The 17275-nt window shown below is 39.9% G+C and overlaps 1 protein-coding gene across 1 annotated transcript; it reads right to left on the reverse strand.

The window, feature by feature from the left end:
* Window positions 1-218: 218 nt before the first annotated feature.
* Window positions 219-6146, reverse strand: LOC120566283 (magnesium transporter protein 1-like). Its single transcript, XM_039812625.1, has 5 exons — window positions 5987-6146; window positions 3353-3522; window positions 3154-3271; window positions 1368-1508; window positions 219-1219 (listed from the first exon to the last, which is right to left on the reverse strand). Exons 1-5 carry the CDS (start codon window positions 6065-6067, stop codon window positions 851-853), a joined length of 879 nt encoding a protein of 292 aa, XP_039668559.1. The 5' UTR covers window positions 6068-6146; the 3' UTR covers window positions 219-850.
* Window positions 6147-17275: the final 11129 nt, after the last annotated feature.

Here is a 17275-nt window from a genome sequence, read left to right on the forward strand (position 1 = left end):
TTACTTTAATGATCTAAGCGCACAACGTGAAGCTTATGCCGCAGGTGCATTTAGGGCGTGTCCAAATCCACTTTTGCTAGTTTGACGGCGGAAAAAAGGGTCCATGCGCCAGATTAATTTATAGGTGTGTTTTGGGCGTAACATGCCATAAACCAATCAGAGTGTCAGCTCCCATTCCCTTTAAAAGCCAGGCAAGTTTGTACCATGGCGCATTGCTGTTATGATGGTGGATTTGCACCGTAATATTTTTATTTGTAATCTTTTGCATGGTCATCTCCAGTGCCTTGCACTCTGCGCAGTGACCGATGGTCACGAAAATGCATGGTAACGTCATCTGGCATTCCGCCAGTAGCCAACACATGCAGCTTTAATTCAATATGCTTTAAATTTTGGAATGAGACACACTCATTTCTGTTGTGTTCTGTTTGATATTGCTTAAATGTTTTTGTTGGAATAACAGATCTTTTGGTTGTTTACTTTTGTAAACAAATGAAACATTTGTGAGCACTAATTTTAAATACACAAGTGTGATCAATTAATATTACCTCTTGACAGCTGGGTGGTTTCTCAAAGTTTGGTTTTCCATTTGATCCTAGCCTTACTTTTGATGAGCACGTTAAATAAATACCCAAACAACAATAGCAAACATAGCTAAAATTAGGGCTTTGTCCATGGTTGATGCAGAGATCCTTCACGCCTTTGTTTTATCCAGAGACGTAACGTTTTTTTGTCAGGGCATGCCAGTTTATTCCTGTCTGATCTCCTTAAACCTCATATTCCATCCTATGCTCTCCACTGAGGATTAGTTAGGATTCTAAATGCCATAAAGCATTTATTTAGTTAGGATTACCTAACTGGCTGGGACACATTCAACTCGGAGCAGTATGTATGTATGTATGTATGTATGTATGTATGTATGTATGTATGTATGTATGTATGTATGTATGTATGTATGTATGTATGTATGTATGTATGTATGTATTTTAAAAGCTTGATGGAGAATAACCACCATGTGTATGGATGTACTGTATGTGTGTGTGGTTGTGGGTAGATGTGTGTGTGCGTTGGCAGTCGTTACCAGTGCAGAGAAGGCCCAGACATTCTTGTTAAAGAGAAACTCCAAATTGTGTCTTCGCAGATATGCCAGTCCTCCAATCACAGCCAGGAGGAAGCCCAGCAGGAGTGGCCCTGCATAGTTTGGAGGACGAATGACACGGATCTGAAAAACAGAAAAACATGACTCCTATCACATCTCACTCACATCAGAGGCTCCCATCATCTTAGTTAGCAACCTTGACTCCGTATTTAAGGTTTACTGGCTTATTACAACACAATGATAGATCACATAAGGTATGTTTAGCAATTACCTGTACATCAGTTCTATCTGCCACCCATCTAGCCAGCTGCTCAGCTGCAAAGCCTCTAACCTGCAGCTCATAGGTATCAGACCTGCGAGGTTTCCCTTTGGATGGGAAGTGGAGAAATGTCGGAGCAGAATTCATACTAAGCTGCAACGCAAACACACAAACACAGTCAAAACATTCAATATGTGTAGCAGTGAGGTTCAATATTAAAGTGATGGTTCGGAGTAATTCACCCTAGGGTCCTTTGCACCATGACCTCGAGCCAAACACCCCCTTGGAAGCTTTTTTCAGCTGGGTCGAACATTGGGAGAGTTAGCTAGAGTAGCGTTATCAGCTGAATAGCTTAGCGCAGGGGCTAATGGACCCACGTTTGTATCTTGTAAGTTACCCCACTAATAATGCCCGAAATGATACCAAACGTCTACAAGTAGTACAAATAGGTTATGCTCTCATAAAACGATGGATTGGAAAGTTTGTAAGTACACCAGAAGTTTATGAACACTTGCCTGCTCTCTTCAGCTCTCTGTTGCTGCTGCTGCTATCTGCAGTTAGACGAGTGCTTAGGGCCGTCTACAAATTACTACACCGAAAAGAGATACAACAAAAATGTATTAATTTAATGATTAAATAAGGTAATGTCTCCAAACTTACCTCAATTATTACTTGTCTCCTGCTAGTTATACTACAGCACTTACTTTAAAAAAAAGTTAAATTAAAAAACATTTTTGTTGCATCTCTTTTCGGTGTTGTAATTTGTAGACGGCCCTAAGCACTCGTCTTACAGCAGCAAAACAGCAGCAGAGAGCAGAAGCAAGCAGGCAAGTGTTATTTACATAAACTTCTGGCGATTTTGAACAGCTCACTAGGAGACTGAAAGTAGGACACATTCAGAAACCTGTATCTCGCTCAAAACAGCATGGATGGATTTTTTTTTTTGAAGTTTGTATGTGTGTGGAAGCACCAGAGACACAAAAGAACACCCCAAATCCCAGAAAAAGTGTTTTTTTCATAATATGGGCACTTTAAGAGAGATACACATTAAATTATTGATGACATCTCGCTTGTTTCTGTGGAGTTTGTATGCACTTATTGTAGGTCACTTTGGACAATAATATCCAGGGCCATTTCTGGAAATTTGACTATACCAGACACCCACTGGTTGAAGGGTCTGTCAATGAGTAGGTTTCATGCATGTCACGAGACTTATCCTGGTTATAATTATATTCAGGATATGATATGGAACATAAAAACCTTGGCTTTCATATTCCTTATTCAGGTTACTGATTGTGCAGGACTGTCCCGACTCTTCAACATCTCAGACAGTCGCTGTCATTAGGGGCCGAGAGTATTATTATTCTGCTTCATCTTCCTAAGAAATCCATGTTCCCATGCATGAAAACTCACAAAACATGGCAACAGGTCCAGTCCTATGCCAGACATATCCCATCTAAAATTCTTAACTTAAAAAATTCATAACAGATCTATTGACATCAGATTTTGACTCTGCGTCGAGGAGTAAACCTCCATATATGGGCGTCTGCTCTACCAGGTGAGCTATCCAGGCGTCCGACTGAAGGTTTTCAGTTAAACCTAACACTACAGAAGCTCAATTTACTATCTCCTCTTTTATTGCTGAGAGTCTGCTGATCAGTAAAATCAGCTGATCCACTCTAAGATGATCAGTCCTCAATGACACACTTTTTTTGTGTTAATGAATGGATGTTTTCTAATGGACTATTAGAAAGGAAAAGGCATAACTCCAGTCTTGGGGAACAAGAAGTTGTCTTACCATCTGAAAGACATCTGATCCTTCATCAAAATCGACAGATGCAAAGAAGACTTTGTTAGTAAAGGCAGAGGAATAACGCCAAGAGTTAGCCAGCACCTGGAACTCCTCATCAGCTTGTCTGAAATGAAAGATTGCATTTAAATTCATAGATAAGAATTAAAATAACAGCAGTGCCTCTTCCTATTGCTTCTCTTCTTACCTGCAGACCCCACACTGTCTCTGTGGCTGCAGTGCCGTAAACATGATGACCACCGAGTAGTTTCTGGGAGGAGCCTTGACAAAGCGACGAAACTTATCTCCATTCATCCTGATAACTGAACGCTTGGAGGCCCACTCCATCATCTGAGTCAACTTCTCTGACAGCAGAGTCTATACAGGACACAGACACAAAAACAGCTACTTGTGTAGACCCAAACACAGAAAAGAAAAGCTAGGCGACCTCCTGATACTACGGACTTCCAACCCGTTGTCACTCCCAACTCATAAAAAATATGGATGCTTGGTCAGTGGCTCTCAAACGCACTTAAAATAAAAAGTATGTCGGGCTAGTTGATTGGCCAGTCTCTGGCCCGCACGGGCATTCATAAAAATGCATTTGCAGTATACTGTATTTTGTGTCAGTGTAGTGACCTCAGTATAATTTTGACAACCCACTACTTTAATTCTTAATACATTTAATGTTGGACCAAGTCAGCACTTTATTTGAAAGGCCACAAGCATGATGAAGTAATGAAGAAGTTATGTTTAGTTAACAATGATTACAACACTACAATTCTTCAGAATATATGTACACTGCTGTGACTGGTGAACATCATAAATAAAATCAGAAATCATGATGATTCAAATATCTTAATTGATGCATGCATGAGACACTATTACTCCTTATACATTACTGATAGTTCATGAAGTACTACATTAATGAATTCATGCTTTTTAATGCATGAAGTCATGCATGAATTCATGATAATTCATGTACCATTATTATAAAGTGTTACCCATAAAACACAGAGCGTTGAAGCAGGGAAGCGGAGTTCGCTATCCCAGGGAAAACAAAGGACTTTCACCCCGGAAATGCGTGTTCCTTGGGAGCGTATTAATTTTACCACAATCTTTTTCCTGAACTCAACTAGTCTTTTGTGCCTAAACATAACTGTCGCTCAACACAAGGACGCACTGGTGAGTTACTTTTGGATCAACGTGGTTCCCCAAGCTTGTTGTTTCAAAAACACCAGAGCGATTGCAATGTTCCTACTTACAATGTTCCCCTCAACATACATCTGTGAATGAGCATTTTTTTTAATGAATGTTATCAAGAGCCAGGACAGAAACAGACTCTCAGATTCACATCTTAGACAGTGCCTCAGGATCACCACAACAGAATACAGGCCTGACATCAAAAAGGGTGCCTCATCCTGTCCCTCTCATTTCTCTCAATGATTGGTAAATGAACATCCAATTACTTTTTGCTATTTGTCAATCTTCTTGTGGTATAATTATTACAATGAAATAACCATTTAGTATTTATCGAGTCATAGTGAGAGAAACAAAGTGTCTCCCCTGTGCTTTCTGACCCTGGTGGGAAATCTGTAGCAAGCAAAGTTAATCCTCTTTTTGATTTCATGTTGTTTATTCTCTGGCTTGCTCATCCCTCAATATTTCCCACACTGGGTGATAGATAATCCCCTTTCCATCGAAGTTTAATCACCTTAGATATGATTGATATTTCAGTGTTAAAAGATAGAGTTGGCCTGTATGAGGCAGAGGCAATAATACAGTATATTGACAGTACTAATACTTTGTTTATATTTATGAATGTGCATTTGTTAAGCACCATTCAATTTAAATGAGACTGAACTAAAATAAGACAGCAGATTGTAGTTTATGTATGTATTACCAAAGCCTTTATCAGTAATACAGTTAAAATGGGGGAAATGTGAAAAATTGCATTGCAGGTCAATTTAAGGTGTGCTCTCCTAAATTTCCTGTCTGTGCCCCTAAAATGTTTTAGTTAGGGGCTACAGTGGTCCTAGTAAAAAAAAAAAAAAAAAGTAAGTCTGGAGCCCTGTGTACGTTAGCAACTATTTTTAACTATACGTTAACTTTTGATCTTCCTCTCATCATTAAGAGATCTTTAATCGTAATTATGAGATATTCACATATTTACGAGATAAGGGGTTTATTTATTTTTTCTATGTAAATGCAATGCGCTTCCTTACTTTTTGCTGTGTTTAGCTAACGTTAACTGAACGGTGAATGTGTCCGGAAAACAAGATAAAAGCGGGTCCACTTCCTGGATTTCAAATTTCTGGTTTAATTAGGCCTATAGCCAGTCCAACACCAAGTTTACAACCACTACTGTGGATTAGTTATCAATGAGTAGGCTATGTTTATATGCACACCAATATACCACTATTATTCCGAATATAACAATATTCTGTATTTGATACAAGTCATGCTGAAGGAATGAAAGAGGGAGGCTGTGGTCGCATGATCGAACAACCGCCACCGCTGGAAAACTTTGAAAGAAATCGTATTTTGCAAGGCTAACGTTACATCTAAACGATGGAATATTCACTTTCATTAATTTAGCGATGTAAACAGCTTAGTTGGAATATCTCAATATTATGTGCATGTAAACGTAGTCAGTGTCTATGAGTGAAGATCAAATTAATGTTATCGGTTGAAATTTAGTGCCATACAAAACCACACGTCAATGTTCATTTCTGGTTGCTGTGTTAGCTTAGCTTCTAAGATTGGCACGGACGTTAGACAACTATGGAGCAGTCGCATAGCTTTAACCTCCGCTTTATGTTATTGAAGCAATGCATGTTACCTCTTTTTTCTTCTGTGCGTCAGCAGGGTCATGGTAGAAAATAATAACGAGAAATAGCCAGATAAGAAGTTTTACAAACATTCTGCAACGCTGCTTAAACTGCTGCTGACCACAGCATTCTATTGGTCACTTCTAGCCAATCATCATCATCATCATCATCATCATCTTCTTCTTCTTCTTCTTCTTCTTCTTCCGGTTTTATGGCGGTTGGCAACTAACTTTAATGGTGCATTACCGCCACCAGCTGGACTGGAAAAATTGGAAAAATTGCATTGCAGGTCAATTTAAGTTGTGCTCTCCTAAATTTCCTGTCTGTGCCCCTAAAATGTTTTAGTTAGGGGCTACAGTGGTCCTAGTAAAAAAAAAAAAGTAAGTCTGGAGCCCTGTGTACGTTAGCAACTATTTTTAACTATACGTTAACTTTTGATCTTCCTCTCATCATTAAGAGATCTTTAATCGTAATTATGAGATATTCACATATTTACGAGATAAGGGGTTTATTTATTTTTTCTATGTAAATGCAATGCGCTTCCTTACTTTTTGCTGTGTTTAGCTAACGTTAACTGAACGGTGAATGTGTCTGGAAAACAAGATAAAAGCGGGTCCACTTCCTGGATTTCAAATTTCTGGTTTAATTAGGCCTATAGCCAGTCCAACACCAAGATTACAACCACTACTGTGGATTAGTTATCAATGAGTAGGCTATGTTTATATGCACACCAATATACCACTATTATTCCGAATATAACAATATTCTGTATTTGATACAAGTCATGCTGAAGGAATGAAAGAGGGAGGCTGTGGTCGCATGATCGAACAACCGCCACCGCTGGAAAACTTTGAAAGAAATCGTATTTTGCAAGGCTAACGTTACATCTAAACGATGGAATATTCACTTTCATTAATTTAGCCATGTAAACAGCTTAGTTGGAATATCTCAATATTATGTGCATGTAAACGTAGTCAGTGTCTATGAGTGAAGATCAAATTAATGTTATCGGTTGAAATTTAGTGCCATACAAAACCACACGTCAATGTTCATTTCTGGTTGCTGTGTTAGCTTAGCTTCTAAGATTGGCATGGACGTTAGACAACTATGGAGCAGTCGCATAGCTTTAACCTCCGCTTTATGTTATTGAAGCATAAAAAACATAGTTAAGAGAAAATGGCAAACATTATGGGACAATGGGCAGAAGACAGTTCTATAATATCCAGAATAAAGTGGGAAAGAGCAGAAATGTGAACAGAAGCAATGAGGAGGATGTATTTTCAAGAATGAGGTATGGACACACAGGATTAAATAATACTTTGTTAATAATGAAGAAGCATGCTGATGGCCACTGTGTATTCTGTGGTAGTCCAGAGTCTATAGAGCATGTTATTCTACACTGTCCTAAATATCAGGAAGAAAGACAAAGATTACTCTCACAATTGCAAGGAAAACAGTTAAGGGTAAACTTAGGACATTCTACAAAGAAGCTCAAGTGAAATCTGTTTTAAATATGTATTTAGCTTCCTGAGGAATACAGGACTAATTAAAAGAATTTAGTTTCTTTTTTGTTTTTTGTTTGTTTGTTTTGTTTTATTTGTTTGCTTCATACTTGGAAAGGTTAAAAGCCCGGGACACACAGGGCCGAAAATTATGGAGCTAAATCAGGGCCAAATGTTTTGTTAATTTGAAAAAAATATATATAGTTGAAAAACTAAAGCTTGAAATTGAAAATTAAAGTTTTGGTCAAAACTTGGAAAAAAATAAAACCATGTATTCAAACTAAAAATAGGTGTACCAATTTTTCTTTCAGTTTGAATAAAATTTAGATTAAATTCTGGAATTATTTTGAATAAATTATAAATTTTAATTTTTCACTTTTATATTTCTTTTCAGTTCCACATTTCATGTTTTCAGATTCAGAACTTATTTTTTTTACGGCTTCAAATCTTTTTTTTCAGTTTCAAATCTGTTTTTCACTTTCAGATAATTTTTTTTCAGTTTGAGACTTTTGGCCCCGATTTTGCGTAAGGGGCGTGGCTTCAACTCAGAGGGGCGTGGCATTATGAGTGACAGCCTAAGAAGGCAGAAGACTCTCCTCTGTCATGTTGCCTTCAGGAAATGGTATTACTGTGAGAACTATGACCGAATGCTTTCTATCCACTATATACATGTGTTTTTTTCTTAACAAACTGATGCCAGTGACAAAGTTCCATTTAAAAAATTGTTTTGGACAATACATGGTACCAATTACACTATAAGAGCAATAAACTGTGCCAGATTGTGCAGTTCAGCAGGACCAATGACTTCTCCCACCTCCATGTACGACTTTGAATGTAGCACCACAGTATTCACTCGGCAGTCAGCATAGCGTCTAGCCTGGTTAATACCAGACCCTTCTCAGCTGTAACTGAGAGTGGGTCTGGGAAAGGTTCATTGACAGTTCATTTCCAGAGGGGCGTCACCAACGGATGCCACTCAAATGCCTCTGGGCTCATTGGATAGTCCTTCAACCAATCAGACCAACGATCCGGGTGACGCTTTTCCAATATCCAACAAAAAAAATGTGATTCTGGTTCTTGGTGTGGTCCCTCCACGCCCTACTGTCTCCTTGCAGGTGTTGCATATTGCTAACTTGTTATCTTCTGTACACACGCTGAAGAATTTCCAAACAGCTAATATGTTGCAGGTTAATTCACGAGGCTCCTTACATGTGCAAGAATAGCGGACACGCTTCACCGCACGGCGAGGTACACACACACACGGCGGAGAAGTTGAGAGAAAGGAAAAAGAGACTGTGTCTCTGTCCGTGTGTGCGTGCATCCTTGAGAACTGTAACTCGTATAACTTCTGTTGTCAGTTAATTATAGCATTGACCGGTATAAAATCGGCATATGTCAGACTGAGCCTACCGAGCCCTGGGCATGGTGAAGCACGGCTTCAGTAGCCGTCATGTTAAATGTAAACAAAAAGCTGCTCGCCGTCGCTGCGCTATCCTCGTCGCGTAAAGCCCGCCTCAACGGTTGTGATTGGTGTTAAGCCCGCCTCAGCGTTTGTGATTGGTGCCTCAATTTTGAGGACATTGGAAATGGGTTTGAATGGGCTCTTCGCCAGACTGACCTGCAGAGCAAATCTCAAATTTGCCGGAAGGTCGTCAGGGTTTACCCAGGCTACATAGCGTCCGCTCCGCCAAGGCAACCTGCTGGCGCCAGCCCACAGGTAAGACATGTGAAAGATATTATCCTTTTTGAATAGATACTTTGGGATATTATCCCCGCAGAGGCATTTTTTTTTGTCATTAACACATAAAGGGGAAATAGGTGGACAGCTGGAAATTAAGCATCGCTAGCACTTTGTTAGCATTAACTAACGTTAGCTTCACACTAGCTGGTGTTTTTACACTAATTTCAGTGTCCAGCTCAAGTTTTTTGACTTAACGTGTAGTGGTCTTTGTTAACCTCTGTTTGTCAGAATGACCATAACTCGACAGTGGCTGCCTGCAGTGTAAGGCCGGTTACACACTGCACGCGTCTCGTGAGCGTGGCGTTTCTGTTGCGTGTCAGCTGCGTGGATTTTTCTGTGTCCTACATACCAGAAGCGTGTCTGACGCGGCGCTGCTCCTGCTGCTAGATACAGAGAGGGCTGATCTCGGGACATAGTGCCGACAGATTCAAACTCTGAAAAATGGGTAAGTGGGCTGTCTGAACAACTTTGTGTAGCTGTAAAGAGCCTATATAGCCTATCTGATGTTGGACCGTCACTCAGAACACACACTACGTTGTTATCGTAGCCTATCCTACCATTTATATATAGCCTACTGATTTGATTAAAGCAGTGGTTCTCAACCTTTTTTGTGCCAGCGCCCCCCTATCCATTATCCAGGTCCCTAACGCCCCCCATCAAATATTATGTAGGCTAATTGCCCTGGATATTAATGATTACGCCCTAATATAGGCCTATTATTGTCGTTACTATTGTTATTAAAAATAATCAATAAATCAAATCATTGAATGACAAACAACACATGTATTAGTTTCCCAGGTATCAAAAAAGCCACGTGAATAGAAATGTTTACAGTTTTTTTTTTTAAATGCAACCATTTGACATTCAAATTAAATAACAGCAGCCAATCAGAACTACTAGATATGTAACATTCAAACTATAATTAGGTATTATCAAAAGGCCTGCTGCATGGTGTAAACCTCAGCACCTTTATAATATGACTATAATTTGAATGTCCTTTTTGGTTGTGAAGTGACCTTGGGTGTCATGAAGGCGCTTTAAATAAAATGTTTATTATTATTATTATTATTATTATTATTACAAACACTAACAGTAGCCAATCAGAAACAGCTAGCAATTTAACATTCAAATCTATTTTTCATTCAAATTGTTCCAACGGAAAACAAGCTTGCACTTATCATGGGGTAAAAGCAGGATTGCACGCACACACACACACACACACACACACACACACACACAACACACACACACACACACACACACACACACACACACACACACAGAGAAACAAGGTTTTCATTTTGGTGATGACAAACGACTTGAAGAACGACACCTACTGCCGAATGGAAATAAGTTTACAACCTTTGAAAGTTAGAGAGCAGCTTTGTTGATGCTTAGAAGAGTATAAATTAGAAGAGTTTAGGATTGAAGAGTCTAGGTTTGAAGAGTCTAGGTTTGAAGAGTCTAGGTTTGAAAGTCTAGGTTTGCTATCGCCTGTCTTGCGAGTAAATAGCAGAAAAAACGCTTTGGAGAAGCGCAACCCCACATGGCGTGCGTTTTGAGGAGGTGGAGTCCGTACAGTAAACAGTGACATCACTTCCTCTATCGCTTCAACAAGAAAGTTTTAAAACAGCAAACACAAGCCCTGAATTGCCCGGGAGTTTGGGGAAGCAGCTAAATGTTTGCCAAACAAGAAAGCACAGTCGATATCTCTCGCTCGTAAAAAAAAAAAAAAATCTCCGCTCGTCTCTTTTCTCTTTTTCTTCGTGAAATTAAACTGCCTTCAGGTACAGTAGGAAACGTTGGGTTCTATAAAAGATCTGACGAAAAACTGTTACTGTGAAATATAAAGTCTACTTGTGCTACATTGGGGGATTAAAGAATACATCAGGACGCGCACCCGCCACCGGCGATTGCTATTTTTTCTGAACGCAGCTTCACGCTGAAATACGGAGCTCATTTAAGACGATGCTCTGACTTCCCGTTTCCTTGAAGGCAGCACGGAGCTGCGCCGAACAATGATCCACCGTCTCGTCCAGTTGCAGTGCCGTGAACTGGCAGGTTTTTAATGTTGCAGAAAACTGTTTTTTGCAAGTAGTTTAAGTGTAAACATGTATTGTTATTGTGAATCTTTGGTTTAAACTAGCTTTCAAACAAACGCCCCCCAAGGGCACCTCAACGCCCCCCTTTCCAAAATATTGCTTCCAACGCCCCCCATCATCTTCTGAACGCCCCCTGGGGGGCGGTACCGCCCCCGTTGAGAAACACTGGATTAAAGCAAGACAACGTCGGCAGTATTGACTGCAAAATGTTACAGAATATTTCGTTCTGTATGACAGGTGTAATATTTGAAAATCTTTTCTCTGAAATTTTGTATTACATTTATATCTACATTGATGTCAAAACCTAGACTTTCAAACATCAATATGTCATTTATTAATATGTATTTGTGTCTAAATGACATATAAACATATTTTCCTATTCTATTTTGCCTGGAAACGCTTCCAACACGCTCGCGTCTCGCATGAAAAATAGGCGTCGGTTCTATTTCTAGGGCCGGTTACACACTGCACGCGTCTCGCGAGCGTGGCGTTTCTGTTGCGTCTCAGCTGCGTGTCAGCTGCGTGGATTTTTCTGTGTCCTACATACCAGAAGCGTGTCTGACGCGGCGCTGCTCCTGCTGCTAGGTACAGAGAGGGCTGATCTCGGGACATAGTGCCGACAGATTCAAACTCTGAAAAATGGGTAAGTGGGCTGTCTGAACAACTTTGTGTAGCTGTAAAGAGCCTATATAGCCTATCTGATGTTGGACCGTCACTCAGAACACACACTACGTTGTTATCGTAGCCTATCCTACCATTTATATATAGCCTACTGATTTGATTAAAGCAAGACAACGTCGGCAGTATTGACTGCAAAATATGTTACAGAATATTTTGTTCTGTATGACAGGTGTAATATTTGAAAATCTTTTCTCTGATATTTTGTATTACATTTATATCTACATTGATGTCAAAACCTAGACTTTCAAACATCAATATGTCATTTATTAATATGTATTTGTGTCTAAATGACATATAAACATATTTCCCTATTCTATTTTGCCTGGAAACGCTTCCAACACGCTCGCGTCTCGCGTGAAAAATAGCCGTCGGTTCTATTTCTAGCAGGCACGCATCTCAGGCGCGTCTCGAGCCGCACCTGAGACGCGCGTCTCACGCCGGCAGTGTGTAAGCTCTAACCTGTTAACAGGGGAGCCGAAATATAAACGGACACGCCATGCAGCTGACACGCTCGCGCGACGCTTCCAGTGTGTAACCGGCCTTACCTTTTCGTGGTTAAACAACATAACTTGTCCTGGTCCACTTTGTTAATCAATCAATCAAAGCTTTTATTATGGACAAAGCTTTTATTACGGACACACACGATCCAGAAAACAGACAGTAAGACATACAAATACAAAAGACAAGTTAGTGTATTCTGATACATAAGTTAGGCTGTGGTAGTATGGAGCTAAATCAGGGCCAAATGTTTTGTTAATTTGAAAAAAATATATATAGTTGAAAAACTAAAGCTTGAAAGTTTTGGTCAAAACTTGGAAAAAAATAAAACTATGTATTCAAACAAAAAATAGGTGTACCAATTTTTCTTTCAGTTTGAATAAAATTTAGATTAAATTCTGGAATTATTTTGAATAAATTATAAATTAAAATTTTTCACTTTTTTATATTTCTTTTCAGTTCCACATTTCATGTTTTCAGATTCAAAACTTATTTTTTTTACGGCTTCAAATCTTTTTTTTTTCGGTTTGAAATCTTTTTTTTTTTTCGGTTTCAGATCTGTTTTTCACTTTCAGATCATTTATTTTCGGTTTCAGACTTTTGGCCCCGATTTTGCGTAGGGGGCGTGGCTTCAACTCAGAGGGGCGTGGCATTATGAGTGACAGCCTAAAGCATGTTATATACTGGATGCAGCGCAGCTGGTGCATACAAATGTGACGTCATGAGATCGCCTTGAGTATTTATACCTGTGCTGGTGGTCGCGACACTAGCTGCAGTCTTCTCCTGAACAGAGGTGGCGCTAATGAGCAAATGCTACCGACGCTGCTCTTTCTACGGACTAGAAGAAGAAGAAAAAGGTAAATAACGGCAGAACTGGCAGCAGCATTGCCATCAATGCTTTGATTTGATTCACGACCTACTTCGTCGGATCAAGCCTTTCATTCACCATAAAAGAACTCCTCTTAACCCAGTAAGTTTACCAGAAAGACTTGCAGTCACTGTGAGAGTCCTGACATCCGGTTGTCGGCAAACTCATTCAGGCCTCCGTTTCTGCTTTGTCGCGCGCCGCTGAAAAAAAAAGAGCTGTGCACGACCTAGGCTCACGCGCCATAAATCGGACACGCCGGCCGGATATTACGTAATTTTGACGTCACGATGTCGCGCACCACCTTTGATGCGTCTAGTATATAACGGCCTTAAGAAGGCAGAAGACTCTCCTCTGACATGTTGCCTTCAGGAAATGGTGTTACTGTGAGAACTATGACTGAATGCTTTCTATCCACTATATACATGTGATTTCTTCTTAACAAACTGATGCCAGTGACAAAGTTCCATTTTAAAAAATTGTTTTGGACAATAAATGGTACCAATTACACTATAAGAGCAATAAACTGTGCCAGATTGTGCAGTTCAGCAGGAACAATGACATCTCCCACCTCCATGTACGACTTTGAATGTAGCACCACAGTATTCACTCGGCAGTCAGCATAGCGTCCGCTCCGCCAAGGCAACCTGCTGGCGCCAGCCCACAGGTAAGACATGTGAAAGATATTAGCTATTTTGAATAGATACTTTGGGACATTATCCCCGCAGAGGCATTTTTTTTGTCATTAACACATAAAGGGGAAATAGGTGGACAGCTGGAAATGAAGCATCGCTAGCACTAAAGTTAGCATTAACTAACGTTAGCTTCAAACTAGCTGGTGTTTTTACACTAATTTCAGTGTCCAGCCCAAGTTTTTTGACTTAACGTGTAGTGGTCTTTGTTAACCTCTGTTTGTCAGAATGACCATAACTCGACAGTGGCTGCCTGCAGTGTTACCTTTTCATGGTTAAACAACATAACTTGTCCTGGTCCGCTTTGTTAATCAATCAATCAATCAATCAATCAATCAAAGCTTTTATTACGGACAAAGCTTTTATTACGGACACACACAATCCAGAAAACAGACAGTAAGACATACAAATACAAAAAGACAAGTTAGTGTATTCTGATACATAAGTTAGGCTGTGGTAGAAGCCTTCAAAGTTTGCCCACTTGGCATATTTTGTAAGGCATATAACTGTCATGCTGTTACATGTAACGTTATAGTGTAAAACGTAATTTATCAGGCCAGAGCATTAATGTAAAGTCATATTTGTCTACTCTATAACAAGAGACCTTCTTCGCTGTAGCCACTGTCGAGTTATGGTCATTCTGACAAACAGAGGTTAACAAAGACCACTACACGTTAAGTCAAAAAACTTGAGCTGGACACTGAAATTAGTGTAAAAACACCAGCTAGTGTGAAGCTAATGTTAGTTAATGCTAACTTTAGTGCTAGCGATGCTTGATTGCCAGCTTTGTCCAGCTGTCCACCTATTTTCCCTTTGTGTGTTAATCACAAAAACAAAATGCCACTGCAGGGATAATGTCGCAAATATTCAAATGCTAAAATATTTCACGTCTTACCTGTGGGCTGGTACCAGTGAATACTGTGGTGCTACATTCAAAGTCGTACATTGAGGTGGGAGTCATTGTTCCTGCTGAACTGCACAATCTGGCACAGTTTATTACTCTTATAGTGTAATTGGTACCATGTATTGTCCAAAACAATTTTTTAAATGGAACTTTGTCACTGGCATCAGTTTGTTAAGTAAAAAAAACATGTATATACTGGATAGAAAGCATTCAGTCATAGTTCTCACAGTAACACCATTTCCTGAAGGCAACATGACAGAGGAGAGTATTCTGCCTTCTTAGGCTGTCACTCATAATGCCACGCCCCCTACGCAAAATCGGGGCCAAAAGTCTGAAACCGAAAAAAAGATCTGAAAGTGAAAAACAGATTTGAAACCGAAAAAAAAGATTTGAAGCCGTAAAAAAGTTTTGAATCTGAAAACATGAAATGTGGAACTGAAAACAAATATAAAAGTGAAAAATTAAAATTTATTCAATATAATTCCAGAATTTAATCTAAATTTTATTCAAACTGAAAGAAAAATTGGTACACTTATTTTTAGTTTGAATACATGGTTTTATTTTTTCCAAGTTTTGACCAAAACTTAAATTTTCAATTTCAAGCTTTAGTTTTTCAACTATATTTATTATTTTCAAATTAACAAAACATTTGGCCCTGATTTAGCTCCATAGAAAATCAGCAGGGCAGTCAGGACTCACCCGTATATGGGGAGCGGAGTGAGCGTGACTAGAGTCTCTCAAAATCTGACAAAAATCTTTTAAACTGACCTTTGTTGAGCTGAAATGAAGACAGATTCAGCAACTGCATGGCCTATTTCTCGCTTAAAATTTTTGCAGAAACATGTTTCAGTGAACTATTTTAGTACAATATGAGATCGTATTCTCAACGAGCCGCCATGACAGTCTGGCTTTGAATTTTCGGAGAAAACAAACCCATGTGACGCGTTTGTCCAATCAGCTGCCGGTTTTCATTTCTTGGGCAACAATACAGAGTAGCGCCACCTGGTGCTATGGAGACGTATTACGTTTCTCAAGTCGGTGTCGCCTCAGTGTGTTTCGAGGCAGTTTTTTGGACCTCGGGGACCCGACTGATCATTTCGACTGGCTTTTCTGCCAAGGGTCGGCCGTCTGGTTGATGTGTACCGGCTTGTCGCACAAACTGGTGACTTCAGACTTGACTTGGACTCAACCCAAAAGACTTCAGACTTGACTTGCAACTCGACCCAAAAGACTTGACTTCTTTGACTCGGACTCAAGCTTCGAGACTCTTCAACAACATGTTTTCATGCAGTTATTGCTTTTTAAATCTAAATTGATTAATGTATTTCTATTTTCTTTTATTGGCGCATATACGTTGGAGAAACGCATGACGAGCTACATGTCCCCTGCCCTTTGCCGTAATGTGCAATGTAACGCATACGCTATGCCTATGTGCGCGCACATTATAAAATGCAGTGACGATGGCAACACCAAGTCCTCCTGCAGTTGTGCCTTTTGTCATTAGTTTTGCTTTCAATAACTTCGTAAACAGTGGCAGTAAGCGAACAGCTACATGCAAGGTGTGTGGCACCAAGATAAATGATGCCGGATCAACGTCAAACTTCATCAGGCATCTCAAAACGCACCCAGATAGGTCAGTCACTTGCTAATGTGAAAGAGACGTTACATTTAACATATTGTCACAGGTAACAAGCTAACCATCGCAAAGTGTTGTGCTAATGCTGGTGTGGCGAGTGGGACTTTTTGGTGTCGAGCGCCTTTTTGGCCCGCTCAACACCCAGACCCAAGGAAGACACCGGCAACTCCACCCGGGGAATTTCACCCCGAGAATAGGATTTGACTAGTTAAATAGTTAAACCACCAAAATACAGAAAGCACACAGGTTCGATTTATGCACGAAGCCAGAGACATAGTTCAGTTAAAAGACAATAAGTTTATTAATACAATTACTAAAACATCAAATACTGTTTAAAATACCAGACACACTAAATGTGGGAAATAAGTGCTGAGGCCTTACCGGTGGAGGGACAGGGTCAAAGGGTGTGGGGTCTCAGGGAAGGATCACCCCATTCAAAACACACACACACACACACACACACACACACACACACACACACACACACACACACACACACACACACACACACACACACACACACACACACACAACCACCACCACCGGGGACACAGACACCACCACCTTCGGCACTCAGCACCTATGGGAGAAGAACATTCAGTTATTGGGGGGGGAAATGAATCAAACCAAAAATAAATGGAAAAACAACTTCAATCTAAGGCAAATCTAGGCAGCAAAG

This window comes from Perca fluviatilis, chromosome 10, assembly GCF_010015445.1.
Source record: "Perca fluviatilis chromosome 10, GENO_Pfluv_1.0, whole genome shotgun sequence".
Taxonomy (NCBI): Eukaryota; Metazoa; Chordata; class Actinopteri; order Perciformes; family Percidae; genus Perca; species Perca fluviatilis.

Coding starts and splice junctions, on each gene's coding strand:
- LOC120566283 (XM_039812625.1), bottom strand. CDS start 6,067: ATGTTTGTAAAACTTCTTATCTGGCTATTTCTCGTTATTATTTTCTAC. Junction 3,523..5,986: donor ACGCACAGAAGAAAAAAGAG/GTAACATGCATT, acceptor TGTCCTGTATAG/ACTCTGCTGTCAGAGAAGTT. Junction 3,272..3,352: donor AGACAGTGTGGGGTCTGCAG/GTAAGAAGAGAA, acceptor CTTTCATTTCAG/ACAAGCTGATGAGGAGTTCC.